Source organism: Bombyx mori, chromosome 20, assembly GCF_030269925.1.
Source record: "Bombyx mori chromosome 20, ASM3026992v2".
Taxonomy (NCBI): Eukaryota; Metazoa; Arthropoda; class Insecta; order Lepidoptera; family Bombycidae; genus Bombyx; species Bombyx mori.
This window is the reverse complement of record NC_085126.1, coordinates 11,582,233-11,602,126: the sequence shown is the minus strand read 5'-3', so window position 1 is coordinate 11,602,126 and position 19,894 is coordinate 11,582,233. Positions and strand designations below refer to the sequence as shown.

The 19,894-nt window shown below is 41.4% G+C and overlaps 3 protein-coding genes across 5 annotated transcripts in view; 2 read left to right on the top strand and 1 right to left on the bottom strand.

Moving 5' to 3' along the window:
- The window catches only part of Tub3 (beta-tubulin), a 36,723-nt gene extending 26,343 nt beyond the window's left edge, over window positions 1–10,380 (top strand). For both annotated transcript variants that reach the window (NM_001043423.1, XM_012690244.4), the window contains 2 exon segments: window positions 5,180–5,288; window positions 8,755–10,380. In NM_001043423.1, coding sequence (NP_001036888.1) covers window positions 5,180–5,288; window positions 8,755–9,962 — 1,317 coding nt within the window. In that variant the 3' untranslated portion in view covers window positions 9,963–10,380.
- Window positions 1–19,894, top strand: part of LOC101738439 (mitochondrial S-adenosylmethionine carrier protein) — a 213,747-nt gene that overhangs the window by 159,267 nt on the left and 34,586 nt on the right. The gene's annotated exons all lie outside the window — the stretch shown is intronic.
- On the bottom strand, window positions 10,922–15,651 carry Borealin (borealin-like). 2 transcript variants are annotated; one of them, NM_001279441.1, is given in 7 exon segments: window positions 11,002–11,200; window positions 11,499–11,599; window positions 12,824–12,999; window positions 13,577–13,636; window positions 14,049–14,130; window positions 14,610–14,734; window positions 15,371–15,452. In NM_001279441.1, coding segments are annotated over 7 exon segments (825 nt in total).

The following is a 19,894-nucleotide window of genomic DNA, read 5'->3' as shown; positions in this document are numbered from 1 at the left end:
CTGTATGATGCATACTTATTACGGGCTAATTTCCAGTTCGGAGGGTGGGTTAGTCGATATACAATTCTCCGACCTCGTCATGACCATGGGAATCGGTAATCGCTTAGCAACCAGACGACTCGACATAATGAGCAACAAGAAAAGCATTTTTGTAATTCTTCTTTTTCTCACTCTTGACGGAGTGATCGTGATCGTCATGTCTGAGGGGGCAGATTCGATGCGTTTCATTTTTGTAATCACTGTACCAGAAAAGAAATTCTTGCCCAAAATGAATGTACTACATTTTTATAGCTGACCCGACAGACTTCGTAGTGCCTCAATCGATAAATAAAGGACCTAAACTTTTGAATAAAATAAACTTAAAACAAACATAAGGAATCCGTCCGACGGGGGACATATGGCTAGTTTCCAGTTCAGGGGGTGGGTTAGTCGATATATAATTCTCCGACCTCGTCATGACCATGGTAATCGGTAATCGCTTAGCAATCAGATGGCTCGACATAATGAGCAACAAGAAAAGCATTTTTGTAATTCTTCTTTTCACTCTTGACCGAGTGATTGTGATCGACAGGTTTGAGGGGACAGATTGGATGCGTCTCATTTTTGTAATCACTGTAGCAGAAAACAAATTTCTTGAAAAAAAAAAATGTACTACATTTTGACTCGTATAAACTATAGCGGCCGGCTCCGCTCGGGTCTTTAACAAAAATTTCAACGATGTTTGACGTTGTTTTATTTTTTTAAATAAAAGAACACTTATTGCGGCATAACTATAATAGTTAGACATATGCTCTCGCGACACTTTTTGTAAATAATGTGTTCTACAAAGTCGTAGTACATTATTTTATTCTATCATCAATAGTTTTTGCAGGGCACGGGATGTAAAGAATATTTATAGGTAATTTTTTTACACCTTGGGTTACATTATTCGAATTTTAGTAAGGATTCTCGGGAATAGTGTAGCTTCCAAACAGTGAAAGAATTGTTCAAATCGGTTCAGTAGTTTCGGAGCCTATTCAATACAAACAAACAAACAAATATTTCCTTTTTATAGATAATAGTATAGAAGTATAGATTGATTACTAGCTGACCCGGCAGACTTCGTAGTGCCTCAATCGATAAATAAAATACCTAAACTTTTGTATAAAATAAACTTAAAACAAACAAAAGGAATCCATCCGACGGGGGACACATCAAAGGGAAAACAAAATTGTTATTTTGATTTAATTCAGAGCATTTTCATTCATTCATCTACCTTTTAAACCTTCTCTGGACTTCCACAAATAATTCAAGACCATAATTAGCCAAATCCGTCCAGCCGTTCTCGAGTTTTAGCTAGACTAACGAACAGCAATTCATTTAAATATATATATATGGATAGAAGAGAGATAAATTTCAAACCGACACACATGGCCACAAGTTATTTTAATTTTCATATATAGTGAGCTGGTGAGGTTTGTCGCGACTGCGATGAGTAATGAGCTGGATGTGTAAGTCTAGACATTGCTTCGATCTGTCTTGCGACGCGACGAATCCTGACTAAGCGGCATCATGTAACACTCGAAATAGGCCTAGCGTGCGCTGCCCATGCCGAGCCGGAAATCTATCATGTCATCTATATATTAATACACGAAGCACAAAATTTTTACCCTTTTTAACGAAAATTGCGCATTTTAGTTGTTTTCGATTGAAAATAATATTTCCCTTGGGTAGTGACGTTGAAACTTTATAAAAAAAAAAAAAAACAACGCTCATCATCCAACGACACGAAACTAGAATTTTGAACTTAAACCATACGGAATAAGGACGTTCGATGACCGGGGTCTGACCTGAATCACTAATGGACCATGTACATTACACGATTAATATCATCGCGTGAGGTCGGACGATGGAATTATGGTTCGTAGAATATTAAAAAGAAATTACGTTACTTGTAACTTAAAAAAAAAAAACCTTAGTTGGGTTGACGAGGTCACAGCCCACCTTGTGTTAAGCGGTTACCGGAGCCCATAGACATCTACAACGTAAATGCGCCACCCACCTTGAGATATAAGTTCTAAGGTCTCAGTATAGTTACAACGGCTGCCCCGCCCAAGTTCTAAGGTCTCCGTAAAATTAATTTTAAATAAGTATAGCAAAACAATTTGGTGACGACGAAAAATGACTTAGAATTCCACTTTTCTAATTTTCTCGTACAAAACATATTTTGCATAGTAACTGAAATCGACATAAGTACTTCAGTGCGCCGCGTAGGGCACCGGTGACCTACAAGGCTGTCAAAGGCTTAAATATCGGAGTTACCAAAGAACTAATAAAGAATCAATATTGTTCCGATATTAAACCAGCCCAAGCAGTGTGCTTCGACTTTACAAACATGTTTACGTGATTTTAATTTAGGACTTCGATTGGTTGACAATAGTGTTCAATTGAAAATAATTAGAATTATATCGCGTCTGTCTCATGCGGGCCACCACTGAAACTAAATGACTACAGTTCTTTTGCTATATAGAAGCGATGGTTTGTGGTAGGCAGCGACTTGGCTCTGCCCCTAGCATTGCTGAAGTCCATGGGCGACGGTAACCACTCACCATCAGGTGGGCCGTATGCTCGTCTGCCTACAAGGGCAATAAAAAAAAAACAAAAAAAAGAATGTCATGAAACAATTTGTAATAATTATAATTCGGTATGTTGATTTTTCTTTTATTTCATTCACATTATCATTAAAATAATTATATGTTAAATAAGTATTTTTTTCCTACCTATGCTGGATAGCCTTAAGAAGCTATTTCAGCTTCTCCTTGACGTGTAGGTGAGCTCACTGTGCTCAAACCGGGAGGGTTGCTAACACTGGCCCTAGCAAGAGCAGTACTTCGCAGAATCTACCACCGGAGCTGAAACGCGACCCACTGAGAAGATCCAGCGAGAAACTCAGTGGGCTGTCTCTATGGGTTAATTTACTCGCCGAGCCCTTCGTCGCAAGTGACGGGTTCGGCGAGGACGGTGGCCGGTGCTTGTGGTACCTAAAAGCACCGTCGACTCGGGTATGATAAGCACTAGAAGATATACATTTTTTATACGATTCTTAAAACTGCAACTCTTTCCTTCTTCGCGGCATTAATAGATAGGATCAGTTAGTCAAATCAAAAGTATTTTTTTTTTTAAAAGCTTGTTTCAGAAAAATATGTACTTCTATATTACCCAGTTCTGAATTCCTATGCTTTATTCATTCCTACAAACTTGTTCAACGAAAACAAACGTCAGCACGTTTCTCCGAGCTATCAGATGTGTTAGGGCAGGGCTATCCAGCCAGGACTATAGTCACGGGTCGCAAACGAAGATGACATCAACAAAAATTAACGATATCTTCTCACATTTTTTGATGTGATACCGTCTTATAAATCAATGAACACCGGCTGCACGCACGAATAAGTGTCACGTTCCGCCTGAGCCTGAGCGTGGATGCGAGAGCGCGGAACAAACGATAGAGGGACACGATCGGCCCAAGCGTTGGCTTGTGTCAGATTTATCTCTCTTCTCGCATGACGTCAGAGCTAGCAATTCAAATAGTTCTGCTACTGACGTTATCATGTAAACCGACTCCACAGACAACTAATATTTTTTTGTTACAAAACTGAAAATTATTGTAAATATAGTTTACCCTATATAGCAAAACGATTTTTTTCTTCTTTCATTTATTGATGCACAAAACAAATTACAATCATTACCGTACATATTAGCTAAATCGTACAAGTAGTACCTAGATCTAATCTGGATTGCAATCTAAATGGTATGTGCACTCAGCAAATACATATTAATGTACATAGCTTTGGCTATTAAAAAAAAAATTTACAAATATTGATAAATAGCCATATTGATAATAGCCATTGTTAAATAGGATATCCTTCACACATCTGACAAATCCCCTGAGTCTAGGTTCAAAGATATCAAGGTCATCGTGACATTTAGCCAAATCATTATACTGCCTGACCATTGTTACCATAGGGTTATAGTATGATATGTTATTTGAAATATTTTACCCACAATTCAGAGCTGCGGACCAGAGTTTGAGCTGCCCTGCATTAGCGCATTTCAAAGAATACATACACGTCTTGTACTATTATTATTTCAATTTGAAACGAGGGGACTTTGCGAACCGAACGTTCCCTAAGATTTTATATAACGTCTTTTCGCATTAAAAGTGTACAATTTCCAATAATATTCGAAATTGAATTAATATGCGGAATCATTTGGTATCACCAGTATTTTTCTAATAAATACTGTCAAAAGAACGTAGTGTAGTTTTTTTTTTAGTTTACCTATGTTTTGACTACTTTTAATTAACCAAATTAATACATAATTTTATCTTGCTTTAAAAGACAGATAATGTAACAGGTAAAAAATAAAAAATAAACGTTGCAAAGATGATTAAAATTAAAAATATCACATGTTAAACCTTTAAAACACTCTCCTGTAAAATTAGTAAGTTTTGAGATTATACTGTTTTAATGAGAGAAGACGATAACTGTTTATTTTCCTTGCGAGTATATTCCACGGTTCGTCTACTCACCTAAAATAAGTTTAGTTTATTGTCAGCAAAAACTCATTACCTATAATACTTATTTTCCCTAATTAAGAAGTAAACTCTCAGAGAACCTTGTTGAGTATGATATAATCTTGAATCTTGTTTAGATTAATAAAATTATGTGTAGCGGTAAACGCATACACAAATGTAATTTTAATATGAAACTGGCGTATCTGGTCTTACAAGTTCCAAGCCCATTTCTCGGCAATATCACCCTCTCCTTAGAATATTTTTATTTCCTTTGTCGTTTTTTAATTATGTTTTTGACCATACAATTTTTTTCGTGCGTCCCTTTCCCACCGAGCTTTGAATTATTTTAAGTCCAATCAAAACTACAAAAAAATTAATTATAATGATTCTAAAACTATAACCGAATACAACATACTTTTGCACATCAAAAGAAAATCAAAATTGTTATTTTTATTGAATTCCGAGCATTTTCATATTTATCTACCTTTTAAACCTTCTCTCTTAAAAATTCGCCAAAATCGGTCCAGCCGTTCTCGAGTTTTAGCGAGACTAACGAACAGCAATTCATTTTGATCTACATATTATTATATATAGATTTGTGTTCAAATATCGTTTTTACTTTCGCAGTTCTGGGAGATAATATCGGAAGAGCACGGCATCGACCCTACCGGCGTCTACCGCGGCACCAGCGACCTCCAGCTCGAGAGGATCTCTGTTTACTATAATGAGGCCTCTGGTAAGTAACCTAAAACTTTTTTACTCACAAAGATCTACAACCGATCTCACTGTTGATAAATGAATTGACATTGGCATCTACCTAGTCTAAGGCTGTGGTCTAGGTTGCCGACGCTTTTTATTTTCATTGCTTAGATGGTTGGACGAGCTCACAGTCCACCTGGTGTTAAGTGATTACTGGAGCCCATAGACATCATAACGTAAATGCCGCCACCCACCTTGAGAAATGAGCTCTAAGGTCTCAGTATAGTTACAACGGCTGCTCCACCCTTCAAACCGAAACGCATTATGTACTGCTTATGTCCTACCACCAGTAATTACGCAAATTATAATCTTGCGGGTTTAATTTTACTCCGCCTCTGTAAGTATACTGCCCACTTCTAGTGGCCAATTTCCCTCGTAAACATTAACAAGGCCAAGCTTACAATTACCAGAGAAATATGTCATGGCGCTCAAAATTTGAATGGAGCTTTCCTTGCACTCGCGCAAATAAACATCCGATGAGCGAAACTGATTGAGTAACGGTACAAAACCGATAAAATTATCTTTCTAATTCAACTTTTATCAGTCTAATTAATCTAAATGTATAATTTTCTAGAAAAAAAAAAAACTTTCCGCTAACAATGCAACGATTTTAGATTGTCTACAGTCACCGTCATTATGATTAAGATTATTTTCCTGTTCAATTTGAAAGCGGTAAATTGCGTGGTCTACACGTTTAATGACTATCATTAAAACAATAATAATCGTTCGAGAGAAAGGTGATCCTTAGAAAATGTATCGGCGCCATTTTGTTATGCGGTTTATTGTTTTTTTTTTTTGCTCGCGAGCTCAGGCCTACTGTGTCATGCGGTCACCGTAATTTTAGGTACCTACTTATAAGAAAATAAATACCGGTGTCCATTGTAGTTCCGTTCGTCACGTACGACAATCCAAACCTTAATTGTATTATTTAAAAGCACACGCGTTTGCTTCGGGGTGGAAATAGGACGTTGCTACTGCATTTATTCAACACACTAGAATTGTATCTGACCTCAGTCCCAGCTAGCCATTCGTCAATTAGTTACCGGTATGCAGCGTCTGGACTGCGTCCCTGCTATTGTTGATGTCCAAGAGCGACAATGACCACTCATCATCGGATAGACAGTATGGAAGTTTGTCTTCGACTGCAATATGTTTTGTAAAGAGATATGTACCTCTATTGAACGGTTCGACAACCTTTTTGACAATTTAATTGAATTGAAGTTATAAAATTATGTGCCAATGCAAAGGGTTGCTCAAGATGGTATCTCATTCACGTGATAGTATCTATGTGCTGCTTCGGAAACCGCTTAGCATCGAGTAGACTGTGAGATCTTCTGCCCTTACATTAAAAAGAGAAAAAAAAAACTATTCTGTCACTAAGTCCCGTGAAGATATTTTTATTTGCAAGCTACACTGAGAGCGCAGCTTATAATATACTACAGGGGAACCCGCAGAGGTCGTTGTACTTTTAATGGCTGTTAAAGTCAATTGTCGAAATTTAAGGCAATTAGAAACCTCTGTTGTTATGGATTAACGGCCGCGGTTGAATTGTAAACGTGGTTTAAGTATGAAATTATTCAAATAATATTACCTTAGAACGATGGATAAATAATTTATTTATTCAGTTAGTTGTCCTATTAAAGCGATTACTAATTCAGAATATCGGTAAAATTGACACTATAGTACTTTTTTTTTTATGGCTTAGATGTGTGGACGAGCTCACAGCCCACCTGGTGTTAAGTGGTTACTGGAGCCCATAGACATCTACAACGTAAATGCGCCACACACCTTGAGATATAAGTTCTAAGGTCTCAGTATAGTCACAACGGCTGCCCCACCCTTCAAACCGAAACGCGTGACTGCTTCACGGCAGAAATAGGCGGGGCGGTGGTACCTACCCGCGCGGACTCACAAGAGGTCCTACCACCTACAAAATCAATCATCATCATCTTAGCTTGTCCATTATCCAATTGATGTCCAGTGCGGTCCGTTGCTACCTGCATTCAACGTAATCCAGCTATTTTGCACTAGGTCTTCGTTCCATCTGGTAGATGGTCGTCCCACACTGCGCTTTCCAGATACGTGGTCTCCAATCAAGGATATTTCTGCCCCACCGGCCGTCCGATCTTCGCGCTATGTGGTTTCATCAATCATGTTTTGCAATCAATGTCACCTCATAATAACGTGTCAAGTGGGTGGGTACCACCACCCCGCCTATTTCTGCCGTGAAGCAGTAATGCGTTTCGGTTTGAAGGGTGGGGGAACCGTTGTAACTATACTGAGACCTTAGAACTGATATCTCAAGGTGGGTGGCGCATTTACGTCGTAGAAGTCTATGGGCTCCAGTAACCACTTAACACCAGGTGGGCTGTGAGCTCGTCCACATATCTAAGCAATAAAAAAAAAACAAATATGTACGGCGCACCAAGATTCCTAATTGCCGCCGTAGCAAGACTTTGAATTTGATTGCGAGAACTACCCGTCTAACTTGAGTCAGGCGGTGTGTACCGCATCGTGTAACTGTACCCGCGGCGGCTAGAGTCCGGCGAAGCATATCGGCTGTGTAATGAAGGTTCTTTCGGAAACTTACAATTCACCGCCGCGTTCAACATCTTCGCAGGAAATGAATCACGGAAGGCCCCCACCGTGAAAGACTAAACATAATTAAAGATTAAGGACGTAGCGTCAGATTTCAATGATTCAAACATTTAAAAATGTAATTATAACTGAATACAGACAATCTTTGCGACCGTTTTATTACAAGATTTCTTGATTGTATTTTAATTTCAAGATTGTATTTATCGTCTAGCGGTCAATGTGGCATAGTATATTGTGAGATCGCGCGAGTTAATAACATTATCAATTTTCGTCTGTGAGCCCTCTATACATCCATATGTTTTCTCTGGATATTTAGCGTTGTTAAAGACAAAATAAATGTATAACACGCTAATAAAGAGCAAAGTCCATATCTCGACGACTAACAATTCAATCTAGGAATGCATTTTACGTCAATAAAACGAAATAACAAACGAAACTTAGCACGACTTTTTCGAGGAAAGTCTAGAATGTTCTATCAAGTTAAAAACTAACGAACGTTTAATGGTTCATTGACCTAGACGGCTGGCTACACGACAGCTTACTCCGTGAGATTGTTCTAACCTTACGTACGATTAATTTTGATATTTTTTAATGATTGTCAAACATGCCTTTATGTTTTATATAGCCTTGATTTTTGTTCGGTTATATTTTTATAACGCTTTATTGAAATAGTTCGTTCACCTTCTTTTTATACTGCCCTGGTAATTCCCTTTTTGCAACGTTTAAAAAAAATACTAATTTTGCTCGAATTTGTTTGGTCGAATATTCAAGGATGACTATACAGGAGAATATAGATACATATGTATATTGTTGTTGCTATAAATAGTTTTAATTTAATTTTTCAGTTGCGACGGCGGAGAGCGGCGGGAAGTATGTCCCCCGCGCCATCCTCCTCGACCTCGAGCCCGGCACCATGGACGCCGTGCGCTCCGGCGCCTACGGGCAACTCTTCCGGCCGGACAACTTCGTCTTCGGCCAGTCCGGCGCCGGCAACAACTGGGCCAAGGGACACTACACGGAGGGCGCTGAGCTCGTCGACGCCGTCCTTGATGTAGTACGCAAGGAGTGTGAGAACTGCGATTGCCTCCAGGGTTTCCAACTGACTCATTCCCTCGGCGGCGGCACCGGTTCCGGCATGGGCACCCTCCTCATCTCAAAGATCCGTGAAGAGTACCCCGACAGAATCATGAACACATACTCAGTAGTCCCCTCGCCCAAAGTATCAGACACCGTCGTCGAACCATACAACGCAGTTCTCTCCATCCATCAACTAGTCGAGAATACAGACGAAACTTACTGCATAGACAATGAGGCCCTTTACGATATCTGCTACAGGACTCTCAAGGTACCGAACCCAACGTACGGCGACCTGAACCACCTGGTGTCGCTGACCATGTCCGGCGTGACGACGTGCCTGCGGTTCCCCGGACAGCTGAACGCCGACCTGCGCAAGCTGGCGGTCAACATGGTGCCCTTCCCGCGTCTGCACTTCTTCATGCCCGGCTTCGCGCCGCTGACGTCACGCGGCAGCCAGCAGTACCGCGCGCTCACCGTGCCGGAGCTCACGCAGCAGATGTTCGACGCCAAGAACATGATGGCCGCCTGCGACCCGCGCCACGGCCGCTACCTCACCGTCGCCGCCATCTTCCGCGGCCGCATGTCCATGAAGGAGGTCGACGAGCAGATGCTCTCCATCCAAAACAAGAACAGCAGCTTCTTCGTCGAGTGGATCCCCAACAACGTGAAAACAGCCGTGTGCGACATCCCTCCCAAGGGTCTGAAGATGTCGTCTACGTTTATCGGGAACACGACAGCCATCCAGGAACTATTCAAGAGAATATCCGAGCAGTTCTCTGCCATGTTCAGACGTAAAGCTTTCTTGCACTGGTACACCGGCGAGGGCATGGACGAGATGGAGTTCAACGAAGCAGAGAGCAACGTCAACGATCTGGTGTCTGAGTACCAACAGTACCAGGAGGCCACCGCGGAAGACGACACCGAGTTCGACCAAGAAGACCTGGAGGAGTTGGCGCAGGACGAGCACCATGACTAGATCTAACCTCTGACCCTTACTATGACCTTTGTAACTCACTTTCGAAGCGAAATCGCATTGACGCTGCATAGTAAGGGCTATCTCGGGGGTGCTGTCATATCTATCCTTCTCGTGTGTAATTAGAGGCTAAGTCGCGTGCTGACACCAGGCCGAGTGTCCCCGGCGGACCGACGACCATCTCGAAACTTTCAATGCGATCTCGCACTACGACCCGTCATTCGTTTGACGAGTCTCAAAGTGCAAAGTAATGGTAAAAAATCATTTTAATATATAATATTATTATATTAAAAGTCTGTTTTTAATATAAGGAAACTAAAGAGTCGGAACTAATTGAACGTACCAACTTGTGCATTTTTAGCTTAAGTTATTGTCTGTACGGCTTTTATATATTAATTTATAAATAAATGTCTAAAACAAACAATCTTTTTCATTTCATGTGCACATACAGTATGGGTATCTGTTGAATAAAATTTAAATTAACCTTGTAGCCGATGCCCCATTAAGTCCCACCATGCCCCATTTTTTTTAAGAGATTTTATGCCCTGGTAACTAAGACCTTTAGGTTGTTTTATTTTTATTTTTATTAAAACTTTTTTCACATGAAAAATATTATGAAATGATGAAGTTGATTTATATGAAACATGGAATGAAATTAAATGAGATGATATGGGATGTAATATAATCTCAGTAAAATGGTGGTGATTTACTGAGATTTTTTCAGTGGATTCTTGAGGATCCCGAGAGGTTACGTCCAACGGTTTGTTCATTTTCTCACATTTGTGTTTCTCACACTTTCACAAATACTAAACAGTTAATAAACCACTGTTACTACACATTTAAACCCAAAGAAACACTAAATAGACAAAATAAAACATATCACACAACTTCACCATTTCCCTTTCAACATTCCCGCCAAAAAGTCACACCACGCTCCAAATGTCCCAAAACAAAAACAACCCTCAGTAGTCAAATACGTTTAATACTATCATTACAAATAAAACATCACTTCATCATTAGTACAATCTAAGGTTTATCGCAATCACTTCATGACTTTCTCTCCCAACTTGACTACTTTATCCAGATTATCCTTCAAGGTCTTCAGCTGGTTAAGAACGTTTGTGTCCATCAATGAGAACGGGATGTAGGCCTGCGACTGCCTCAGTTGCTTTGGTTGAAGGGAGAGCATTGTGCCATCTTGAAGCAGTATATTGCAATTGGCCATCTCGTCAGGTTGCATTCTGAAAAAAATATCTCATAAATATTAATGGGAGGGGAAAACCCACACCAGTTTGTACCACCGCCATATACATTTCTGCCACAAAGTATTAAGAAATGTTGACTTGACAACTGTATTTATTTACATTGTGATGTCTAAACATCTTCCTGTTACACTAACCAACCAACTGATCAATAGCAACAAAAAAAAACCTTCAAGACCGGAACATACATATCCCTATTTCTTAGTATTATCATGTCAGTCATTTTCAGTGTTACCATTTATGTTTCTTGTACATATATTGATCAACAAATACTCACGTGTAACACGTCGGCACCATAACTGGAGAGCCAGACATCGATACAACCATCTCTCCTTGACGGGGCTGCCTCAAAACCGTCAGGGGTGTCTGAGGGGTCACCTAAAAAACAGTGATTTATAACTAGTAGAGGCACAAAGATATATAACTCCCATGAGAGTTGTTAGTGTGCTGCGTGTGAGTTTTCTGAAAGATAGAATGCACTTCAGTGTTTTAATACATTCCCATGTCCGATAGACAGTTTTCTGCAATTCAACATGAAAAAATAGGCTTCTATTATGTATCAGGGATGCTTGAAGACAGAGATTTTATAGGCGCCATTCCAGCTCCTACAGGAAGTTAGCCAGGGCTGGTTGTTGATTACCTTATAGAACGACCTTAGTTATTACAGGTTTTTTTTTGCATGAAGAGCAGTCCTGTCTCCCTGCACAGAGGAAACTGCTGTCACCTATTGCTGCAATATATATTACATAGACTCGATCGTCTCAATCATGATCAATAATTGGGCCAACTAGAGTGTTAGCTTAGCTATCGTCTATGGAGACAGAATTACATATTATAAATTTAAGTTTTCGACAATATGCCACAATTATATTATTATGTATGTGTATCACGGTATTGCAGATTTTTATATCTCCGTTATTCAACTGCATACAGCACACACACAGAAATAACAAATAAAGACTAAGGTTTTACAACTCAATATCATTTCTGGTAGTTAAGCCTTGTAAGGAATGAAATATTTGTAATAAAAATAAATGGTGAAATAGTCATAAATGTTTCATGACTATGATCTAGCTGTATGAGCTGATAGATGGACAAATTCCAAGCCAAGTAACCTGTTCTAATATAGCATTGAAACAATTTGATGACTTCATTTTGAGATTTTGTCAACGGATATTTACATGATATTGAATTTTCATAATATTGATTTAAAGTCACATCAATCACAGACAAAATGACGGAAAATCCTTAGATGGTACGTCCATATCATGAGACGGGACGAAGATCATGTGGTGAAGGTCGTATTGGGCTTGCCAGAGCAAAAGACAGGTAGAGGTCGCCCGCCATCGACCTGGTGGTCAAACATCGAAAGAGACCTTAAGAAAGCCCAATCGCCAAAACCGACAACCCAGGACAGATCAGCCTGGCGTCGTAGAGTGAGGAGACCCGACCACAGATAACGGGAACAGGGAAGGATACAAACAAACAAACAAACAATTTATCAGCAATTTATAATGCATAGTAAGTGTTCGGTCTTATATATTAATCTCCATGTTGATGCTAACATCCTCCATATTTCAAACAAACCACCCAAAATCATACCTTAGGCGTGATTGCAGGGTAGTACGTCGACGCATTCTTATTGCAGGCGGGGGTGCGGTACACGGAGCGCGAGCGGCGGCGGGGCGCGCTGAGGGAGGGGGCGGCGGTGGGGCGGGGGGGGCGCGCCGCCGAGCGCGACCGCCGAGGCGCGGCTCGACTCGCAGACTTCGGTACCGCTGTCACAAGACAAACTTTTTAAGACCAAATGTATCGGACACACAGGAGTCCATCTTAGAGTAGACCGTTGTGACTCCATCCAGTGTTACTACTACTTTACCATCTTCGGTCTTTTTTTTATTGCTTAGATGGGTGGAAGAGCTCACAGCCCACCTGGTGTTAAGTGATTACTGGAGCCCATAGACATCGACAAAGTAAGTGCGCTACCCCCCTTGAGATATAAGTTCTAAGGTCTCAGTATAGTTACAACGGCTACCCCACCCTTCAAACCGAAACGCATTACTGCTTCACAGCAGAAGTAGGTGGGGTGGTGGTACCTACCCGTGCGGACTCACAAGAGGTCCTACCACCAGATCCTAAGATTGTTTTGTAAAGTAATGTTCCTTATAACTTCCATTATAAATACAGATTTTACAGCACCAAGAAAACACATTCATATCAGTACCGTACAATACACACACTATATACATACAGTATTACTATTCTCCATTAAACTGTCACAAAACAATACTGTATTCTGAGAAGATGTGAAGATAATGAAATAAAAAAGCTGATAAAGCATCCAAGCATACTCACACAGATATTTCTTGGAGACTCTTTCCCCGGAGCCCTGTGATGAGTTCTCGGTGAGGTAGCCTGCCCCAAGAGCACCCGGTTAGTGGAAACACATGAAACGCATGTACTTGTTAGTGCGTGAAAAGGATTATATATTCAAGAACCAATGGACCCAATTTGTGATTCAATTTTCTTATAAAGAAAATGGTTAATTTGTGCATAAAACTTTTATTTGAGCCTTTTATTCAATCAAAATGTGCTAATGCTGCCATTACAATGGAATTTATACAATTATTGCTTTTTTTAAGATTTAATATAAAATTTTCATACCACTTTTTTTTTAATATACTGTAAATTCCAGAAACTTTGCTAAACTTTATCTCTTTTATTAATGTGGGTTTTTCATTAAAGGTCTAATGAAGACAGAATATTTGGAATAGTTTAGATGATAGAAACTGTACAATTAATATAAATGTATTTCAAGTTATATTACCATCATCATGTGAGGCAGATCTGCTTGAATTCCTTGTTTGCCTTGTGTTCGTCGTTACTTCTTGGAGGTGTAATTCTGTTTTCTATACATATACAACATCATTAATTTGTGTTACTAAATCAATGTCAGTCAGCTTCTATGATGCAACATTTCTGGATTAAATAGTTCGGTGTAATAACTTTTGTATTTGCATTCAAAATAGCATCACTTCAATGAAAGAATATTCTAAAGTTTCACTGTATGAAATCTACAAGTGTTCTAAGTGGATACCTATTATTTACCATACTGGATCTTAAGACTAGTTATTGGCTATTAATTGTTTGAAGAGCTAACAATCAATGGAAGTATTTATCACCTTTTCTTCTTTGGTATATTGTGAGCTAGCTATTTATGGCAAGAAACAGTCATGTTCTAGTTTCGACGGCAAAATAGTCTTTGTTATAATTTTAATTGAAAAATTTGCCTTGCTACTTATGGACTCTGATTCTAAGCACATAATAATATGCTAATCCATTTGTGTATAAACCACAGAGAGTTTACAAATTTTATATGTATACTTACTAATTCACCGACAGTCTTTTGCAAGTACTTATTGCTGATCGAACCCAACAGAATCTTGAAGGCCAATTCAACATTACGTATTTCCATTTGTGTCCTGGAGTCTATAACGTTCTTTTCATCGAGTACTGTGAATTATTTTGATTAGTATTAATTACGATGATTAATTTTGTTTATTTGTTATTAAAAATGATATGTAATTAAAGTAAGTTTGATTTTTTGCTCATTGACAAAAATATTGCTAAATTTATATTTTCTGCTTTGCATGTAATGTAAGACGATTAAAAAACACCAGAAACATAATGTACAGGATCATCCATCTGAGCTTACAAAGTCAGAAGCGTCATGTTTGGATTTTTTGTAAACAATAGGTAGATACGTTTTATTTATACAGTGAAGAAAAGCGCACTGTAGCTGACGGACTTCGACATTGTTAAAGGCGGAGCCAGTTCGCTGCCTATAACTCGTAGTAGTATTGGCGTAGTTCCATACGGTTGATTGTGTGCACACAATAATGGCAATTTTTTTTTATTGTCCTTGCAAGACGAGTGTACGGCCCACCTGATGGTAAGTGATTACCGTCGCCCATAGGCTTCAGCAATGCCAGGGGCAGAGTCAAGCCGCTGCCTACCGAATATTCGGAAATAGATAAAGTTGGGCTAATACGACGGACTAAATTGAAAAGAGACATCCATATCATTTTCCCTCAATGCGTAAATTTGAATCAATACATAGTAGTGGTATTAAATTAATGAAAGATTTACCAAGTTTGTTCAACTTTTTCAATGTATCATCATCTTCAACTGTTTTGTCTTGCTTCCGTACAGGACGTTTGGTTCTAGGCATGTTTTCTAAATTTTATTATAAATTTATTAGAGTTACTTGATTTTAGTCTATTCTCCTATAATCTATAGACAATATAACACGCTTAAAAGTTATTAAAGCACTAGCTCCCAATTATGAACCCGAAATCAAATGTGAGTGTTAATTTTTCAAAACAAAACACAACCGTCCATTTTTGAAAATTTCATATTTTTCTTTGATTAAACTAATTGAACATGCTAAGGAAAAAATCCATACAGCCAAGGATCAGAGTGTATCTTTTAAAATTGAAATGAAACGGTATGAAATGAAGTTCATACACAGAATTTAAGAAATGATGGAAAATAACTACTAAGTAAAATCGTCGAAAAGTACTGTAACTTCCATGAACTTTTTGGTAGAAGCCGAGAAAATACATTTTTGTTTTTATTATTACTTTTAAGGGTCAACGAACTCCTCCACCACATTTTGGCTTCTGGTGTCCTATTAACAATATCAACTTCATGCAGACATGTGTTTCGTTTTGAAAGGTGGGACTGTGGCTGTACAATGCAATTAGGCCGTCGGTTTCAAGCGTGAATGATTGTTTTGACGTAATATCTACGGGCTTCGATATCTACTTACACTTGATAGATTGTGAGTTCATTCACTCGTCAGTGAAACCAATACGAATTAGAATTTGTAAGTCCTGATAATTTTACGGCTATTGTGTCAAATAAAGTTTTTTTTTTGTAAAAAAATGTGAGCCGTCACGGGACGCCTGGCAGATGTGAAACATCGACATTATTCTGCATAAGTAATATGCAGAAAAGAACAGATTGTGATAGGAACTAAATATGTCATAATGATAAAATAAAATATTACGAAAAAAAGTGTGTGTGTCCGCTCCGACGCACGACTGGAGTTTACTGGATATAAAAAATTAAACGAAACAATACGAGAAATAGTTCTATATTACGACAACACGATACACTACAGATTATTAACAAATTAACGAGACACAAAACAAACGACTAACAAATATATGAAAATACAGTAATGAGAGAAACGCGCGATCAGTACGAGGCTTTGTGGCGGACTGCCGGCGCAGCAGCCCGGCGTCACCTGCGATAACGCATTTCGTGTGACATGCGCAATCAGGCGCATAACGCATTTCGTGTGACATGCTAGTACGATTTTGGTCCCCATAATTTTCATACCCCGGGCCTATATATGTAAATCGATTCTAAAGGAGTAAACTCCAAAAATAATTTGTTTTCAAGTAAAACACAGAGAGAATCGCATAGTCGATTGCGCATGGCGACGCGTCGCCACACCGTACACACTACTGCATATAGACTGTATAGATATACCATCATATAGCGACGCGTCGCCACTGCATGCGTCGCCACGGCATGCGTCGCCACGCCAAAAATCGTTTTTACGTGCGGCTATAGATGTTTCACATCAAAAACTGCGTGTCCATTTGTAGGTATGCGAAAAACGCGAGATCATATAATTTACCAATGCTACCAAAGTTATTTATGAAGTGTTTTCCCGTTTTCGCTCATAATACTTGCAATCAGGAGGCATATCACTTACGTGTATAAATAATAAAGTGTGTTTCACTGAACTAAGAGACAAGGGCGGATCCAGCTTTGGTGCCAGGAGGGGGTCACATAGTCATAGTCAAGTCAAGAACTTATAATTTAATTTTGATAACAATAGATACAAGTAAAAAGTAGGTTTTTTATTAATGGACGTAAGTACTGTACTTAAAAATATTTATTCTTTATTGTACACTTGAAAAACTTAACACATAATAACTTGTACATATTTAAAAGCTTTTATTTTTAAAAGCATTAAAATCAATGTGGTCACGACGATACACTTGATTTCATTGTGTGAATTTATCTAAGATTTTATTAGGTTGGGTTAGAAACCTTATGCTCTTCAATCTCTCTCATCCAAAAAATATATATAAGTAGGTACATAAGTCACGCAGGACTCTTTCAGTAAGTAGGTACCTTTTTTTTTTAACGCTGGGGAATCCATTTACGGATACCCGGTCGAGGGGGGTAAGAGACCGGGTTATGTCGGACTCCGGCGCCTCCACAGAAGAACAGGGAGAAGAAGAAGACAGGGGTCCTCCTCTTCTCCCAATTCCTGCCGGGAGACTACGCCTTGAGAAAGGCGCACGAGGCACTGCACGGCGTCAGCCACCAAGAGCTACCCCGCAAAACCGACTACCGACTAAACCCCATCGAGCCCCACCATTCCGACTCCACGAAACCCACGGTACCGCACAGTGCGCGCCGAAGGCTCGCCGTCGCCGGTACCCATCCTGTTAATAGGACGGCACTCCATTCCCGGGAAAATCCCGCAAGACGTCGTCTCGGACACACCGTGAGCGGTGCACAGGAGCCACCTTGCGCCGCCTCACCACCGGACCAACAGCCGAGTACCGGGCACCCCCGCACCCGGCACCCGACAGCCCCTACGGGAGATGAACGGGAGCTTCGCGCCCGTGCCGTCCATTCCGCCTTCTTCGCTGAGAAGCCGAAGAGGGATCCCACTCCCTTTCGCGCTCCTCAGCCTCACGGAACGCCATGACCAGGTCGCAAAACCTGGTCATGGCCTCCCAAGAATTCTGGTCCTCTAGCATGCGGGCGATGACAGCCCGCAAGGAGAGGTCTCTCCCCAGCACCGTGATGAGGTCTCGCCGCGAGCGCTCCCAACGCGGGCACCCTTCGAGTGTGTGCTGAGCGTCATCATCCGGATGCCCACACTGGTGGCAACCCGGATGTGGCTCTCTCCTGCAAACCTTCCACAGGTACCTCTCGAAGCAACCATGCCCCGAGAGGACCTGCGTTAGGTGGAAGGAGAGCACGCCGTGTCGTCTATCTAACCATGCCTCCAGCACGGGCACCAGGGCCTCGAGGGTGCGTCGGCGAGTGAGTGAAGTTTGGCCAAGCTCCTCCAGCAACCGCTCCCTCCACTTGGCGTACGCCAGATGACGCGCAGCACGCCTCCACCGACAGACAGCCGAAGGGCCGGGCGTCCGTCCCCGACTCAGGGACTGTGTTCTGCGCCGGTATACCGCAGCTGCTACCTCGGCCTCGAGATCCCAAGGAAGGGAACCGGCGAGGGCGCAGGCGACCTCCCGGGAGATCGTACGGTACCCCCTGATGACCCTCACCGCGAGCACCTGCTGCGCTCGTAGCAGTAAAGCTGCATTGCGCGCAGAGAGTGCGGGCGACCACACGGGAGCGCCGTACAAAGCCATACTGCGCACGACCCCCAGGTACAGACGCCGGACGCCGGCGCTGCAACCACCGACGTTGGGGAGAAGACGGGCTAGTGCACCCGCCATCCCCAGCAGCTTCGGGACTAACTCACCAAAGTGGTGGTCGAAGCGCCATCGACTGTCCAGCACAAGGCCCAAATATTTGAGCTTCGGCTGGACAGCGATCGATACTCCGCCGACTATGAGATTCGCTCCCGGAGGAGGTCCCCTCCGGACTGGGTGAAAGCACACCGCTTCGGACTTGCGGAGGGCCACCTCAAGACCTAATCTCCGAATGCGACTAACGACGGTGGAGACCGCCGCCGTCGCAAGGATCGCTGCGGCTCTGTAGTCAGCTCCGCGGGCCGTCACCAGCGTGTCGTCGACATAGCACACTACGTCGACGCCACGCAGGCTAGCACCGCGCAATACCCAGTCGAAACCGATGTCCCACAGGAGTGGTCCAAGTACCGACCCCTGCGGGACCCCGCACGACACCGCTTTCCGTCCCCACCCCCTCCTCTCGGGGAAGACCACATTTCGCCCTGAGAGGTAATCCTCTATCAGGGTGCGGAGACTAGGGGGGACGCGGTGAAACCGGAGCGATTCCACGATCGTGCTCCAAGGGATCGTGTTGAAGGCGTTGGCGATATCAATCGACACAGCCAATAACACGCCCCCCTCGGAGCACGCACGATCGGAGAGGTGGCGGACGCGCAAGACCGCGTCCATGGTGGAGCGACCTCTCCGGAAACCATATTGGTTAGGAGCCAGGTCAGGCCCAACGCTTTCGAGGTGCTGGACGAGGCGACTGGCGACGATGCGCTCGAGGAGCTTACCAGCCTCGTCCAGCACGACGACTGGGCGGTACCCGCTTGGCTCGTCACGTGGCCGGCCTTCCTTAGGAATAAGGACAAGCCGACCAGTCAGTAAGTAGGTACCTACATATCTACCTATGAGGTACTTTATGAGCATTAACAACAATAACATTTAAGTTAAAACACACACACTGGGATAATGAGAAACTGATTACTTGCCATTTCTTGTAATTAATGAATTTACAGTAACAATTTTTAAGAATAGTCATAAAGGTACAATTATAACACATTAAAGCTAGAAATAAATTTTAGTTTTTTAACTTAGAACTATGTTATGATATGTTGAAGTTTAGTCGTTCCGATTCCGATTGAGGTTAGGATTC